Raw genomic sequence first — 18,152 nt, forward strand, 5'->3', positions numbered from 1 at the left:
ACACCCACACACACACACACATACACACTCAGAGCACACCTCACTGCTGTGTCGTCTGTATGTCTGCATCACACACACACACACACACACCCACACACACACACCCACACATACACACTCAGAGCACACCTTACTGCTGTGTCGTCTGTATGTCTGCATCACACACACAGAGCACCCCTCACCTCCTCCAGTTTAACCCTCACATTACTCACACCCCTCACCTCCTCCAGTTTAACCCTCTCATTACTCACACCCCTCACTGCCTCCAGTTTAACCCTCTCATTACTCACACCCCTCACTGCTGAGAGTTTAACCCTCACATTACTCACACCCCTCACCTCCTCCAGTTTAACCCTCTCATTACTCACACCCCTCACTGCTGAGAGTTTAACCCTCACATTACTCACACCCCTCACCTCCTCCAGTTTAACCCTCTCATTACTCACACCCCTCACTGCTGAGAGTTTAACCCTCACACCCCTCACCACCTCCAGTTTAACCCTCTCATTACTCACACCCCTCACTGCTGAGAGTTTAACCCTCTCATTACTCACACCCCTCACCTCCTCCAGTTTAACCCTCACATTACTCACACCCCTCACCTCCTCCAGTTTAACCCTCTCATTACTCACACCCCTCACTGCCTCCAGTTTAACCCTCTCATTACTCACACCCCTCACTGCCTCCAGTTTAACCCTCTCATTACTCACACCCCTCACTGCTGAGAGTTTAACACAAGGCCTTAAGTGGGTCAAACACGTTTCAAAACGGACGTGCTCTACTGTTTCCCTCTGTCAGGTGAGTGGGAGTGTTATGAGTGTGTGTAGCGGTGACTTCGGTGGCGTTGAGGTCCAGGGGACCATCCAGTTCACACTCAACTACGTCCAGAAGCTGAAGGAGTTTCACATCTTCGTGGTGCAGTGCAAGAACCTGGCCGTGGTCGACCCCAAGAAGATCCGCTCCGATCCGTGAGTGTGACTTTAGTTACCGTCACAAACAGACTTTAGTTACCGTCACTAGCGTCACAAACAGACTTTAGTGACCGTAACTCCCATCATAAACAGACTTTAGTTACCGTCACTAGCGTCATAAACAGGTACTTTAGTTACCATCACAAACAGACTTTAGTTACCGTCACTAGCGTCACAAACAGACTTTAGTTACCGTCACTAACAGTCTTTAGTTACCGTCACTAGCATCACAAACAGGTACTTTAGTTACCATCACTCCCGTCACAAACAGACTTTAGTTACCGTCACAAACAGACTTTAGTTACCGTGACTACCGTCATAAACAGGTACTTTAGTTACCATCACTCCCGTCATAAACAGACTTTAGTTACCGTGACTACCGTCATAAACGGGTGCATCGGTTGCAATTACACTTGAAATAACAACTTCAACCTCCCCTGCTCAGGTACGTGAAGAGTTATCTCATTCCTGACAAAGCTGGCCTGGGCAAGCGCAAGACGTCTGTGAAGAAGAGAACGGTTAACCCTTTGTTCAACGAGATCCTTCGGGTGAGCGATCAAAGGAGAGGAGTCATTACATTTACCTTTCGTCATTTAGCTACGCTTTTATCCAAATGGACTTACAAGGATGTATACACATTTTACAGTTTACACTGATGGCACACTTCACATCAGGAGCAATTAAGAGTTCAGTGTCTTGGTCAAGAACGCTTCAACAGGGAATCGAACTAGCAACGTTCTGATTACTAAACGACACTGTCGAGTCAAACTCCTTACACACATGAGACACGAGGAGGAGATGAGGAGGAGATGAGAACATCACATGACTCCTTTCCTGTCTCTCCCCTGCAGTATCGGGTCCGTATGGACTACCTGAAGAGCCAGGTGCTCAACCTGTCCGCGTGGCACCACGACACGTTTGGGAAGAACAGCTTTCTAGGAGAGGTGGAGATGGACCTCTCCGTGTGGGACTTCAACAACACTCAGATGAACTACATGTCCCTCAACGCCCGGGTGAGCTTCACTTATACACACACACACACACACACACACACACACACACACACACTCAGATGAACTACATGGCCCTCAACGCCAGGGTGAGCTTCACTCATACACACACACACACACACACACACACACACACACACACACACACACACACACACTCAGATGAACTACATGGCCCTCAACGCCAGGGTGAGCTTCACTCATACACACACACACACACAGATGTGTAATATGTTGATGTTTGTTTAGACGACGTCCAGCACCCAGGCCACTGAGTACCGGGGGGAGATGAGACTGGCCGTCCGCTACCTTCCTCAGATGTCCTACTGTAAGTGTCCTGCTGCTACGGCAACAGACCAGGCCATGATCTAGAACCAGTCAGACTGATCTAGAACCAATCAGACTGATCTAGAACCAATCAGGTGGAACTACAACCAATCAGGCTATGATCTAGAACCAATCAGGATGTGATCTAGAACCAATCAGGACGTGATCTGGAACCAATCAGGCCATGATCTAGAACCAATCAGGCCATGATCTAGAACCAATCAGGACGTGATCTAGAACCAATCAGGACGTGATCTGGAACCAATCAGCCAGTGATCTAGAACCAATCAGGCCATGATCTAGAACCAATCAGGATGGGATCTAGAACCAATCAGGCCATGATCTAGAACCAATCAGACTGATCTAGAACAAATCAGGCCATGCTCCACACCAATCCGGCCATGATTTGGTGCTTATCCGTGCTAGAACAGGGTTAGCCCAACCCATGCAAGATCAGGTTCAGAGCCACCCCAGTATAAGCTGTTATATTGGCCGCCCCTATCAGTGCAGGCCAGACTGCTATCATGACTCTGCTTTTGCCTTTTAGCCAAGACGCCCTCCAACTCTGGTGAAGTTCACATCTGGGTGAAAGAATGCAAGAATCTTCCACTTGTCCGGGGGGCAACCATCGACCCCTACGTGAAATGGTAGGCTACTGTACCCAGACGTCTAGAATCCCATTCACTGCAGCCACAGAACTAACAATATCCACCTTTTTATGCAGGATAAATAGAATATTTACTCTACTGCAGGTATCTAGAACATGTTTACTGCACTGCAGGGATCTAGAACATGTTTACTCCACTGCAGGGATCTAGAATATGTTTACTCTACTGCAGGGATCTAGAACATGTTTACTCTACTGCAGGGATCTAGAACATGTTTACTGCACTGCAGGGATCTAGAACATGTTTACTCCACTGCAGGGATCTAGAACATGCCAAGTTGAATGGGGATGAGTTGACACTGATAGGGATGTTTTCTCTAAAAAAGAAGATGCTCCTACAGCTGTGACCATCCTCTAAACTCTCTCCTCATCCTCCTCCCCTGCCTCTACCTCACTGCCTTTCTCTTCCTCCTCCTCCTCTGTCTCTACCTCACTGCCTTCCTCCTCCTCTTTCTCTGCCTCTACCTCACTGCCTTCCTCCTACTCCACCTCCTCCTCCTCTCAGTTTTATGCTGCCGGACACGAGCAGGAAGAGCCGGCAGAAGACCCGCGTGCTGAAGCGAACGGACTGCCCCGTGTTCAACCACACCATGGTGTACGACGGCTTCCAGCCAGAGGACCTGAGGGAAGCCTGCGTGGAGCTCACTGTCTGGGACCGAGACCGGCTGGCCAGTCACCTCCTGGGAGGCCTGAGGCTCGGACTTGGCACTGGTATGTTAGGAGTGTGCCCCCATGTGGTCAATTGTGGTAGAAACACTTGTCCACATAACAGGGCATTGTGTTTGAAATTCTAGAGCTAGAGTCCCAAAGCAGGAAGGAGGGTCGTGATGAAATACCTGTTTTGCTGTAAGGTGTACTTTAATATCATGGACATTGGTGCAATACATTGATTATATTTCCTCAACTTGTACATTTGAGCCAGTATGTAGTCAGCGAATGCAAAAGTCTTCAATCGTAGCTTTATAACGGGGAGAGATGAGTGGAAGGTGCCTGTCCATGGGTATGTCCTGTCCTGTTTTGCAGGAAAGAGCTACGGCACGCTGGTCGACTGGATGGACTCCACCGGCCAGGAGGTGGCGCTGTGGGACAGGATGATGGATTCCCCGACTGAATGGGTGGAGGATGTGATGCCCCTCAGAGTTCTGATGACCCATGCAAACAAATAAATAAACAAAAACAAAGGACTAATGCCTTGGCTGCACTCACCTATGTAACGACACCGCACACACAGTAATCAGACCCGCATTACGCTGCAGTTTATTTCAAGCTCTGCCTGCTAAAACTCTTTCTAATGTCTCAGATATGATACAACCGCTTCGGCTAATGTATCAGATATGATACTACCGCATCGGCTAATGTATCAGATATGATACTACCGCATCGGCTAATGTTTGAGATATGATACAACCACATCGACTAATGTATCAGATATGATACTACCACATTGGCTGCATTGTTTCAGATATGATACTACCGAATCGGCTAATGTTTCAGATATGATACTACCACATCGGCTGCATGCTTAACAGTGCCTCTACATGCATGTCTTTGAGAACTGGTCTTTAACAGTGCCTCTGGAAGCATGTGTCTGTGTAATAAAAACTGGTCATTGAGTTTTGAAGAATAAAAAAAGATGTAAACGCGTTTCCTTGATTTTCATTTCAAACATCACACTTCAAATAGATTTGATGCAACCAACTCTCAGCAACTCTCAACGTTTCCCTTCTGTTAAGGATGTGAGTTTGGTTTGTGTGTGTGTGTGTGTGTGTGTGTGTGTGTGTGTGTGTGTGCTTGTGTGTGTGTGTATGTGTGTGTTTATGGATGTCTCTCTCTGCTGCCCATGTGCTGTGCTATATTCCCACATACACACACACATCTCCAGTTGATAGCTGCCTTTCTAGCGGGATCAGCTCAGCTCTGAAGGGCTCCCCCCCACAGTCAGCCTCTAACCAGTGTGCAGCATCACTGAAGGCCCTGACCACCAACCCCACCTATAGGACACACGCAGTAATGCAACAGTTTGCCATAAACTCAGGAAGGAACTGAATTAGGCCAATAATATGCAGTCTTTGGCAAGCACATCACCTAGTATAATTCCCCTCAGATTCCAGGGACACTGAGTGTCTTTGTGGAACATCTTGGTCCTCCTCCGTACACACCTGACCTCATTTCTAGACTAAAATTGGCGGCTAGTTGGAACAGCCTGGCACTGACAAGAATGCGCTTCATCAGACACCACACAAATGAGCTGAATTTGATCTGGCCTCTTCACTTGTAAAATAGAAATAACATCCCTAATAAAAACAGGGAAAATAACAATAACAGGAACTATACAGAGCCCTTCTTTGTATAACAACTTTCTTTGTATAACAACAGTGAAGTAGACTTTAACAGCGTGAGAGTCGGTTTGTGGTAATCATATGTCATGTGATTCTTTTCTCAGTGTCTCAGCATTGTCTTTATGGTCTCACAGAAAAACTCACATTTGGAACCTTCAGATGAAGCGCTAACAGTTAACTAGGCTGTGTGTGTAGGGTGTGTGTGTGTATTATTATTGGAAATTATCTTTATTGGGAATAACCCCTTGAGATGTACCATCTCGTTTTCGAGGGGGTCCACAACACAATCAGATAGTAAACATACATTAAATGAACATAAACATAGAAACAACAATAAGACAGGACAAACAAAAACAACACACAACAAACGATCTAACGTATGAGTGTAGTGTGTGTGTATGTGAGTAGTGTGTGTGCGTGTGTGTGTGTTTCTTTACACTAGGCTGTTGTCCTGTGACTGACTCAGCTGTCAGACATTGTACCCCCTATGGTGCATATACAGTAGATATGTGTACTTATTATATATAGTATGGTTCAATGCATATAGATATGTATACTTATACTATATTATAGTATGGTTCAATTCATATAGATATGTACTTATATTAGAGTACGGTTGATTCTACAGTGGCATAATCTCAACATACTAAGAGATAATTTAATGATGTGAAACAGTGATTCAATTATGTGTAAGAGTGATTTGATTATGTGTTAGATTGATTTAATGATGTGTAAGATCGATTTAATTATGTGAAAGAGTGATTTTCTTATGTGTAAAAGTGATTTCCTTATGTGTAAGAGTGATTTAATTATGTGTAAGAGTGATTTCCTTATGTGTAAGTGATTTCATTATGTGTAAGAGTGATTTAATTATGTGAAAGAGTGCTTAAATTATGTGTAAGAGTGATTTAATTATGTGTAAGATCGATTTTCTTATGTGTAAAAGGGATTTATTTATGTGGAAGAGTGATTTAATAATGTGGAAGAGTGATTTCATTATGTGTAAGAGTGATTTAATTGTGTGTAAGAGTGATTTAATTATGTGTAAGAGTGATTTCATTATGTGGAAGAGTGATTTAATTATGTGGAAGAGTGATTAAATTATGTGTAATAGTGATTTAATTATGTGTAAAGGGGATTTAATTATGTGTAAGAGTAATTTAATTATGTGGAAGAGTGATGTAATTATGTGAAAGAGTGATTTAATTGTGTGTAAGAGTGATTCAATTATGTGTAAGAGTGATTTCATTATGTGGAAGAGTGATTTAATTATGTGGAAGAGTGATTTAATTATGTGTAAGAGTGATTTCATTATGTGTAAGAGTGATTTAATTATGTGCAAAAGGGATTTCATTATGTGTAAGAGTGATTTATTTATGTGGAAGAGTGATTTAATTATGTGGAAGAGTGATTTCATTATGTGTAAAAGGGATTTAATTATGTGGAAGAGTGATTTAATTATGTGGAAGAGTGATTTCATTATGTGTAAGAGTGATTTAATTATGTGAAAGAGTGATTTCCTTATGTGTAAGAGTGATTTAATTATGTGAAAGAGTGATTAAATTATGTGTAAGAGTGATTTAATTATGTGTAAAGGGGATTTAATTATGTGTAAGAGTGATTTAATTATGTGTAAGAGTGATTTAATTATGTGTAAGAGTGATTTAATTATGTGTAAGAGTGATTTCATTATGTGGAAGAGTGATTTAATTATGTGGAAGAGTGATTTAATTATGTGTAAGAGTGATTTCATTATGTGGAAGAGTGATTTAATTATGTGGAAGAGTGATTTAATTATGTGGAAGAGTGATTTAATTATGTGTAAGAGTGATTTCATTATGTGTAAGAGTGATTTAATTATGTGCAAAAGGGATTTCATTATGTGTAAGAGTGATTTAATTATGTGGAAGAGTGATTTAATTATGTGCAAAAGGGGATTCATTATGTACAAGCTTCATTGCCCCACAGCACTGCCCCTCACTGTCCCCCATGTCTTACACTCAACAGGAAGAAGAGCTTTTAAAACAGGAAGTTGGCTTTGTTGTGCTAAAGCAGCACATAGATAACCAGTTGTCTGTGACGGAGGGTTCATAAGAGAATGAGTCACATCCCAGGACCTGACACTAACCCCACAGATCAACACAACACAACAACACACACCAAAACCATTTGTTTATTGACCCATGCATGCATCCCGTATTTGTTTACATATAAAAAAAAAAAAACCTGGTAACTAGGCAACAGTGTGCTGGTTCTATGCTGGAGCAGAAGATAAGGTTAAGTACTGTAGATATGATGAGACACAATAAGATGAGAACTTATACGTCAATAACACATGAGATAGCCGTCATCCAGAGAGCCGAGGGGAATGGGAATATCACCCCGTGCAAACAGATACGTGTCAGCTGTACCGGCTGACACACACACACACACACATGTCTAAAACAATCCCCACATTACACACACACACACACACATGTCTAAAACAATCCCCACATTACACACACACACACATGTCTAAAACAATCCCCACATTACACACACACATGTCTAAAACAATCCCCACATTACACACACACACACACACGTCTAAAACAATCCCCACATTACACACACACACATGTCTAAGACAATCCCCTTACCACTGTGTCAAAACATGTGTGACCACATGTGAAACTAGACAACCAATGAACCGTTTCTGATCATACCCACTAAGCTGAAGTAGTCATGCATTATAGCAGCACGACGGATCAATAGCTATTCGCTAACGGTATGCTAGCAGCTAAAACTAATGAAATCTCTTCAAAATGTGCTGACTTTGACATTATGACAAACTAGTTACTCAACAACTGTCCTTACACAGTCAAACATCAAGCAAGTGCAACACAAGACAAAACAAGACGGCAAAATAAGCTACTTACTCGGCAGAAAGTAAACAAGTCAGGCTGCCGGGCTGCGGCAGGCAAAACTACAGAACGCAGTTATATGCCTATGGACCCTGGTATGGCAATGGCACACAGGCGATTCTCCATATTAAAAGTCATTGTAGCGCCCCATTTTTTTTTAAGCTGTTATTTTAAGGTTAAACTGCTTATCCTAACCCTAATCCTGAAGTATAATTGTTGCATAATGGGCCTTTAAGATGAACATGATCCTTGATTGGTCAGCGTCAGCAGAGCTACTGGCAGGTTCACCCTAGGCGAGTCATCCTCCTCCTCACCAGGAATGCGATGACGGCTGCCATGGCAACACATGCGGCCAACAGGATCCCCGCGGCAACCGCCACTCCTGTCACATCACCCCCAGTCTTTGCGGGGCCAGTGGCTGGAAAAGCAGAGAACGGATTAAAGCGCATCTGTCAATCATGGTGAATTGACCACGCCTCCTCTGCTACAGACAGCAGTAGAAGAGGTCATCATTGCAAAGGAGAAATGTCCAGTGGGCTATTGGTTAAGGATTAGCTTCTTATATTATATATTTCCATAACGGTGTGATATAAATGAAGGATAATCTTATTATGTTATATACTATATATTTCTATAACGGTGTGATATTAGTGAAGGATAATCTTATTATGTTATATACTATATATTTCTATAACGGTGTGATATTAGTGAAGGATAATCTTATTATGTTATATACTATATATTTCTATAACGGTGTGATATTAGTGAAGGATAATCTTATTATGTTATATACTATATATTTCTATAACGGTGTGATATTAGTGAAGGATAATCTTATTATGTTATATACTATATATTTCTATAACGGTGTGATATTAGTGAAGGATAATCTTATTATGTTATATACTATATATTTCTATAACGGTGTGATATTAGTGAAGGATTATCTTATTATCTTACATCTTTTTATCTTATATATTACATATTGCCATAACAGTGTTTAGTGGACTGAACTATATATATAAACTATATAAATAAACAGAAGTGAGTTGAGTGGTGTTGAGTTCATCTTCATGGTGGCGTGACAGACACATGGGAGAAGAGTCATGAGAGCAGCTCACCTTGCATAGCACTTGGTGGGGATGCTGGTAAACACAAACAAATGTACAAACATTATGTAAACAAACCTTCAAAATTGTATTTATGACAAATGCTAGGTATATGCATAACATGGTGAAAAATGATTTCAGTGTTGAAGTTATTTTCTGTTTAATTCTTAGTTTGTAGTGTAATCTTCCCACCACTTTCAGCTCTTGTGACGATTGGCCCGGATGACACCATTGCAACATCAGACGATTCAGTCTCCGCCTCTCTCTTCTGTCTGTCGGCCCAAAAAGACTCCGCCTCCCTTCTTCTCCTCGAGCCGCAGTTCTAAGAGGAAGGACCAGAGACAGGAGAATGGCTCACCAGCTGAATGACCAACACCCAGCGCTGACCAGAGACTGGTCCTCAAAGACTGAGAAACAAGTAAAGAGAGATGACTACATCACAACCAAACAGAGAGTCGACTAAACAACTATTGACCAGAGACACTACACTCCATCCAAACAACTAAACTACTGAATAGAGACACTAAACTACAGCCAAGCAATTAAAATACTGACCAGAGACAGCGCACTAAACTACATCCAAACAACTAAACTACTGAGCAGAGACCCTAAACTACAGCCAAACAACTAAACTACTGAGCAGAGACCCTAAACTACAGCCAAACAACTAAACTACTGAATAGAGACACTTAACTATAGCCAAACAACTAAACTACTGAATAGAGACACCAAACTACAGCCAAACAACTAAACTACTGAATAGAGACACCAAACTATAGCCAAACAACTAAACTACTGAATAGAGACACCAAACTACAGCCAAACAACTAAACTACTGAATAGAGACAGTGCACTAAACTACAGCCAAACAACTAAACTTCTACTGAATAGAGACAGCGCACTAAACTACAGCCAAACAACTAAACTACTGACAAGAGACACTTAACTACAGCCAAACAACTAAACTACTGAATAGAGACACTAACCTACAGCCAAACAACTAAACTACTACTGAATAGAGACAGCGCACTAAACTACAGCCAAGCAACTAATATACTGACAAGAGACACTTAACTACAGCCAAGCAACTAAACTACTGAATAGACACCCAACTATAGCCAAACAACTAAACTACTGAATAGAGACACTTAACTACAGCCAAACAACTACACTACTGAATAGAGACACCCAACTACAGCCAAACAACTAAACTACTGAATAGAGACAGCAAACTACAGCCAAACAACTAAACTACTGAATAGAGACACCAAACTACAGCCAAACAACTAAACTACTGAATAGAGACACCAAACTACAGCCAAACAACTAAACTACTGAATAGAGACACCAAACTACAGCCAAACAACTAAACTACTGAATAGAGACAGCGCACTAAACTACTGAATAGAGACACCAAACTACAGCCAAACAACTAAACTACTGAATAGAGACAGCGCACTAAACTACTGAATAGAGACACCAAACTACAGCCAAACTACTAAACTACTGAATAGAGACACTTAACTACAGCCAAACAACTAAACTTCTACTGAATAGAGACAGCGCACTAAACTACAGCCACACAACTAAACTACTGAATATAGACAGCGCACTAAACTACAGCCAAACAACTAAACTACTACTGAATAGAGACAGCGCACTAAACTACAGCCAAACAACTAAACTACTGAATAGAGACAGCGCACTAAACTACAGCCAAACAACTAAACTACTACTGAATAGAGACAGCGCACTAAACTACAGCCAAACAACTAAATTTCTACTGAATAGAGACAGTGCACTAAACTACAGCCAAACAACTAAACTTCTACTGAATAGAGACAGCGCACTAAACTACAGCCAAACAACTAAACTTCTACTGAATAGAGACAGTGCACTAAACTACAGCCAAACAACTAAACTTCTACTGAATAGAGACAGCGCACTAAACTACAGCCAAACAACTAAACTACTACTGAATAGAGACAGTGTACTAAACTAGAGACACAACTACAACCTGGCATACTGTAGACTAGACAGAACGTATTTACTTAAGGAACACTAGACATAACGTGTTAACTAAAGGAAAACTTGTAAGACAGTTTTTTCATAAGGGCTAAAAGGCACAGTTGACCACAGAGAGGCCGTCTACCAATGTGCTTCTGGACAGATACACAATATAATGTAATGTAATGATGAGAGAGTTTGCACCTGAACATATAATGGAAGCTTTTATTACTACCACTTCACTACTGGGTACTGCCCCCTACCTTCACTACTGGGTACTGCCCCCTACCTTCACTACTGGGTACTGCCCCCTACCTTCACTACAGGGTACTGCCCCCTACCTTCACTACTGGGTACTTCACTCTGCCTTACAGTATGTCACTCCTGAGTACTGCCCCCTACCTTCACTGCTGGGTACTGCCCCCTACCTTCACTGCTGGGTACTGCCCCCTACCTTCACTGCTGGGTACTGCCCCCTACCTTCACTACAGGGTACTGCCATTTGCCTTACAGTATGTCCACAACACCATGTGCCCTTCATGCTGCTTCTGTTTACAGACAACAAAGCTCCTTAGAGTTTCAACAAAGATATTTGCTTATGTGGACAACTTTCCACCTCATCTCTCACAACACTGCTTCTGGAATGGGTACTAGTTTCAGAAAGCCACAAACCAGCTTTATTAGAGTAAACCCTTACAGTTGCATTTTAATTTCAATTTTTTTTATTGTTAATGCACTTGTTGAAAGATTGTGGTCTGTAATTAATTTCTTCAGATAAAATAACATGCTGTTGCTTCAGTGTGACCCTCTCCAATGACAAACCAATGATAGGTATATTATATACTCCTGTCCAGCAGAGGTGCTTAAGAGCTAAAAAAAAAAAAGCCAGCCACGCTTTAGAGATTTACCCATAATCCCTCTGTGTGATTGTTTTCTATAGGTGTTTTTTAGAAGTTCCTTCTTCTCAATTATGAAGAATTCATGACTTTGTAAAATGACATTGTGTTAATGTACTTACAGACACATTTATGAAAATAAGTGTTGCCTTATGTAATGTCTGATCTACAGGCCTCATCTCTCATTAATGATGTAATTTACCATAGCTTGCATAGTTAGTTAGTTGCCGTGGTATCAGGTAGGTCCTGTGGTGAATGCGGTGACTTACTGGCATCATGGAGGCTTGCATAGTGACTGTTAGTTAGTTGCCGTGGTATCAGGTAGGTCCTGTGGTGAATGCGGTGACTTACTGGCATCATGGAGGCTTGCATAGTGACTGTTAGTTAGTTGCCGTGGTATCAGGTAGGTCCTGTGGTGAATGCGGTGACTTACTGGCATCATGGCGGCGCAGCTGGAGTTCTCACACAGCCGGGTGAGGCAGTGCAGGTAGAACGTGGAGATGGTCTTGTTCTTGTGCTCCGTGAAGCGGAACGCCTCGAAGGAGAACTCGGCTCTCTGGGAGACGCCGTTCAGGAGCACCACGGTCTGTGGATCTTTGGTACATCTGAGGGGAGACGCCAGAAACACTCTTAGCAGGTGTGTGTGTGAACGCAGGAAGGACACTCTCAAAACACACACACACACACAGGACACACGACACACACAGCACACACAGCACACACACAGGACCTTTTCAAAAGTGTCGTCTACCGAAGTATAAATTGGCCTTAAGAGTCCCCTCTAAAAAAGAGAAAGACTGACTGGTTCCCTTTCCCCAGAACTCTTACTGTGGCTCTTTGTGTCTGATGGGACTGTGGGAGAGAGTCATCTGTATTAACTGGGGAACTTACCCAATAAACAGGTAGTAGGAGGAGCTAACTCTGAAGCACTTACCCAATAAACAGGTCATAGTAGGAGGAGCTAACTCTGGGGTACTTACCCAACAAACAGGTCGTAGGAGGAGCTAACTCTGGGGTACTTACCCAACAAACAGGTCGTAGTAGGTGCTGTTCATGGGCACAGGATCGGTGGTGGCATAGCAACGGTCCAGGAGAACATTGAACCTGTAAGCGAGATGATTGACAGCAGTCAGAGTGAGTTAGTGTTGTTGTGTGAGCCGCCATGGCGGGTGTGCTGAAAGAGTAATCACACTATTGGTTAATGTACCTGTTTGTAATCACACTATTGGTTAATGTACCTGTTTGTAATCACACTATTGGTTAATGTACCTGTTTGTAATCACACTGTTGATTATGTACCTGTTTGTAATCACACTATTGATTATGTACCTGTTTGTAATCACACTATTGGTTAATGTACCTGTTTGTAATCACACTATTTGTTAATGTACCTGTTTGTGAGATTGGTGGCCCTAACCTCCACGAAGATTCGAGTTTTCAGCTGGAGTCCATTTTGTGGTATTGACATTGGCTGTGTGTACTGTTGATCCTATGGTGCAAAACACACACTTACACCAGTTTACACTCTAGAGTTCCAAAATGTATCATACACACACACATGCACACGCACACGCACACGCACAAGCACATGCACACGCACACGCACATGCACACGCACATGCACACGCACAAGCACATGCACACGCACACGCACACGCACACGCACACGCACACGCACACGCACACGCACAAGCACATGCACACGCACACGCACATGCACACGCACATGCACACGCACACGCACATGCACAAGCACATGCACACGCACACGCACACGCACACACACACAAACACAAACACAAACACACATACTCACACACACACACACTCACACACTCAGACACACACACACACGCACACACACACACACAGATGTATCTTACCATGTAGAGTGACATGCCCAGTGTGCTAATGAAGCTGCCATTGTTGTCTTTAACAGCAAGACTCACCCCAGACCTGTTAGAGACATGTGTGTGTTAGTGTGTCACACACACATACTCTCCTTTTAACTCTCACACACACACACACACACACACTAACACACATACACATACACCCCCCCCCCCCACACACACACACACATACTCTCCCTCTAACTCTCACACACACACACACACACTAACACACATACACATACACCCCCACCCCCCCCACACACACACACATACTCCCCCACCCTCTAACAGCACACACTGACACACATAAATATACACATACACAATACACATTAACCCCCCTCCCCTCACACACGAACACACACACACACACACACACACACACACACATGTATATATACACACACACATATGCTCTCTCTCTCACACACAAACACACACACCCTCCCAACACACACACATAGGCTGTCGTCTGGCTCTACTCACACGCTTAGTTCTGTGTTGTTGACAAAGTACTGCAGTGGATACTGACAGGAGAACAGGTAGATGATCTCCTCCTTGTACGTGATGGTTCCAGCGTTGGGGTCATGGGAGTTGATGACCCCGGAGATGTTCACGTGCTGCACGCTAGAGTATTGCACAAACACCCCTGATCCTGTTTGACTGGTGATCTGTGGATACATCAGTCTGTGAACACATGCACATATACTGTACACACACACACACACACACACACACACACACACACACACACACACACACACACACATGCACACACACACACACACACACACACACACACACACACACACACAAACTATACAAATGTTTCAAGCACGCTGGAAACAATACAGTCTACAAAGTGCATGCATAAGAATGTTTTGAAAATTTGAACAAATTTGAAAAAAATTACGACAAAGGCCAAAGACTTTTGCACAGCAGAGCAGCAGACTAGTGTGGATCTGTGGAGGAGAGAGGAGGGATGAGAGAGGAGGGAGGGCAGGTGACTGGTGTGGATCTGTGGAGGAGGGAGGAGGGATGAGAGAGGAGGGAGGGCAGGTGACTGGTGTGGATCTGTGGAGGAGGGAGGAGGGATGAGAGAGGAGGGAGGGCAGGTGACTGGTGTGGATCTGTGGAGGAGGGAGGAGGGATGAGAGAGGAGGGAGGGCAGGTGACTGGTGTGGATCTGTGGAGGAGGGAGGAGGGATGAGAGAGGAGGGAGGGCAGGTGACTGGTGTGGATCTGATGATGAGGGAGGGCAGGTGACTAGTGTGGATCTGTGGAGGAGGGAGGAGGGATGAGAGAGGAGGGAGGGCAGGTGACTAGTGTGGATCTGTGGATGAGGGAGGGCAGGTGACCAGTGTGGATCTGTGGATGAGGGAGGGCAGGTGACCAGTGTGGATCTGTGGAGGAGAGAGGAGGGATGAGAGAGGAGGGAGGGCAGGTGACTGGTGTGGATCTGTGGAGGAGGGAGGAGGGATGAGAGAGGAGGGAGGGCAGGTGACTGGTGTGGATCTGATGATGAGGGAGGGCAGGTGACTAGTGTGGATCTGTGGAGGAGGGAGGAGGGATGAGAGAGGAGGGAGGGCAGGTGACTAGTGTGGATCTGTGGATGAGGGAGGGCAGGTGACCAGTGTGGATCTGTGGATGAGGGAGGGCAGGTGACCAGTGTGGATCTGTGGATGAGGGAGGGCAGGTGACTAGTGTGGATCTGTGGAGGAGAGAGGAGGGATGAGAGAGGAGGGAGGGCAGGTGACCAGTGTGGGTCTGATGATGAGAGAGGAGGGAGGACCGGAGAGCAGGTGACTAGTGTGGTTCTGTGGATGAGCAGGTACTAGGAGGGCAGGTACCTTCAGTGTGTTGTGGCAGGTGTTGATAGCCTGTTCGCTGATCCCGAAGTTGAACTGGAGGTACGGGGGGTTGGCGGTGAGGTTGGCAGTACCCTGGCACTCTGCGGTGGAAAACCTGCCGTTGAGCGCCATGAGCGACTCGTTGTAGCCGGCGAAGTACATCGGGCACAGCAGGACGCTCAACGACATCCCATTGGTCCCACAGGTCACTGTGATGTCAGAGTTTTCTGTACAACACAGTATGGACTATGAACTATCCCATTCAAGTGTAATGTATGGAAAAATACTGTCTTTTAAAAAATGCTTAAAATACTTAAAATACACAAATACAAATTTTACAATCTTCCAAGATGACACAACACCCAGTAAGCTAATGAGACACACAGGTTATCTGTCCCTCTGGACATGGACATGGCAGGACTCAGAGAGGCACAGAGACACAGAGACACAGAGGTTAAGATGCACGGAGAGGCACACAGAGACACAGAGGCAGAGAGGCACAGAGGCAGAGAGGCAGGGACACAGGGACACAGAGACAAAGAGACACACAGAGACACACAGAGACACACAGGGACACAGAGAGGCAGAGACACAGAGACACAGAGACACAGAGAGACACAGGGACACAGGGACACACAGAGAGGCACAGAGAGGCAGGGACACAGGGACACAGAGACACAGAGAGACACAGGGACACAGAGACACACAGAGACACAGAGAGGCACAGGGACACAGAGGGACACAGAGACACAGAGAGACACAGGGACACAGAGACACAGAGAGACACAGGGACACAGAGGGGCACAGAGACAGAGAGAGACACAGGGACACAGAGACACACACAGAGAGGCACAGGAGATATACAGGAGGGTTGGACTCACTGGGTGCTCTGAAGAGAGGCACAGAGACACACAGAGAGGCACAGGAGATATACAGGAGGGTTGGACTCACTGGGTGCTCTGAAGGTTGCGTCCGCAGCGCAGCGCTGTCTGGTGGTCTGAGCCCGACAGAGGAGAAGCAGCCCGGACAGGAAGACCAGCAAAGACGTCGACATCATTTCCTGTCAACATTTCAATCAAGACACATAATCTCCAATCACATTTCCTCAAACAACATGGATGATGATGAGTTACTGTAACCTCCAATCACATCTCCACAAACACCATGGATCAATAATGAGTTACTGTAACCTCCAATCACTTCTACTCAAACACCATGGATCAATAATGAGTTACTGTAATCTCCAATCACTTCTACTCAAACACCATGGATCAATAATGAGTTACTGTAACCTCCAATCACTTCGACTCAAACACCATGGATCAATAATGAGTTACTGTAATCTCCAATCACTTCTACTCAAACACCATGGATCAATAATGAGTTACTGTAACCTCCAATCACTTCGACTCAAACACCATGGATCAATAATGAGTTACTGTAACCTCCAATCACTTCTCCTCAAACACCATGGATCAATAAGGAGTTAATAACCATACTTGTTTTGTCACACTGTTGTTTACCTTGTATGTCTGTCTGGTGTTAACAATTTGTTTTCTTAACTGCACTGTTTTGTCAAACTGTTGCTTATCTTTTTTTATTATTATTATTATTATTTATTTTAATTATATAATTTTGTATTATTATTTATTTATTTTATTTCCATATCTCTCTGTCATGCCCTGCCAAGGGACCACGGATGAAAACTAGCTAACCATTCTAATTCTGGTGCATTTACATTTTTCTAGGAAATGTTTATCAATGTACTGTACACGGTCCCTTTAAAAATAATAATAATAAATTTAAAATTACTGTAATCTCCAATCACTTCTCCTCAAACAACATGGATTTCATTTTAGTGCAATTTCACAAAGTCTAGTTTACTTTTATATATATATTTTAATTTACTATTACATATATCTCTATTTGCACTATCAAAAGATGCCATTAGCAGGTAATACATGTGAATATGATGAAGTGGAGCACGTTACCATGACCGCTGAAAGGAGAGAAATCCCAGACGAGCGCTCAGACACAGACGGATCTCCCGGTCCTCCACCCTGTCTGCTCCTCTTATACTGCCCAGCCCGGGACACAATAGCCCTGAAACGCAATAGGACCCAACACCTGCAACATGAGCTCTCCATCATACCACCCTAATGTTTTGTGTTTATG

General features: G+C 43.8%; 1 protein-coding gene across 1 annotated transcript; it reads right to left on the reverse strand.

Annotated features, from left to right (window-relative positions):
* Positions 1-8,504: 8,504 nt before the first annotated feature.
* LOC308378212 (zona pellucida-like domain-containing protein 1) lies at positions 8,505-17,047 on the reverse strand (the record flags this gene model as incomplete). The annotated part of the gene is made up of 10 exons (XM_080855071.1): positions 8,505-8,638; positions 9,522-9,651; positions 12,666-12,837; positions 13,256-13,336; positions 13,624-13,721; positions 14,116-14,188; positions 14,614-14,798; positions 15,978-16,204; positions 16,859-16,866; positions 16,929-17,047. 10 exons carry the CDS (start codon positions 17,045-17,047, stop codon positions 8,505-8,507), a joined length of 1,227 nt encoding a protein of 408 aa, XP_080711197.1.
* Positions 17,048-18,152: the final 1,105 nt, after the last annotated feature.

This window comes from Sprattus sprattus (assembly GCF_963457725.1).
Source record: "Sprattus sprattus genome assembly, chromosome: 17".
Classification (NCBI taxonomy): Eukaryota; Metazoa; Chordata; class Actinopteri; order Clupeiformes; family Clupeidae; genus Sprattus; species Sprattus sprattus.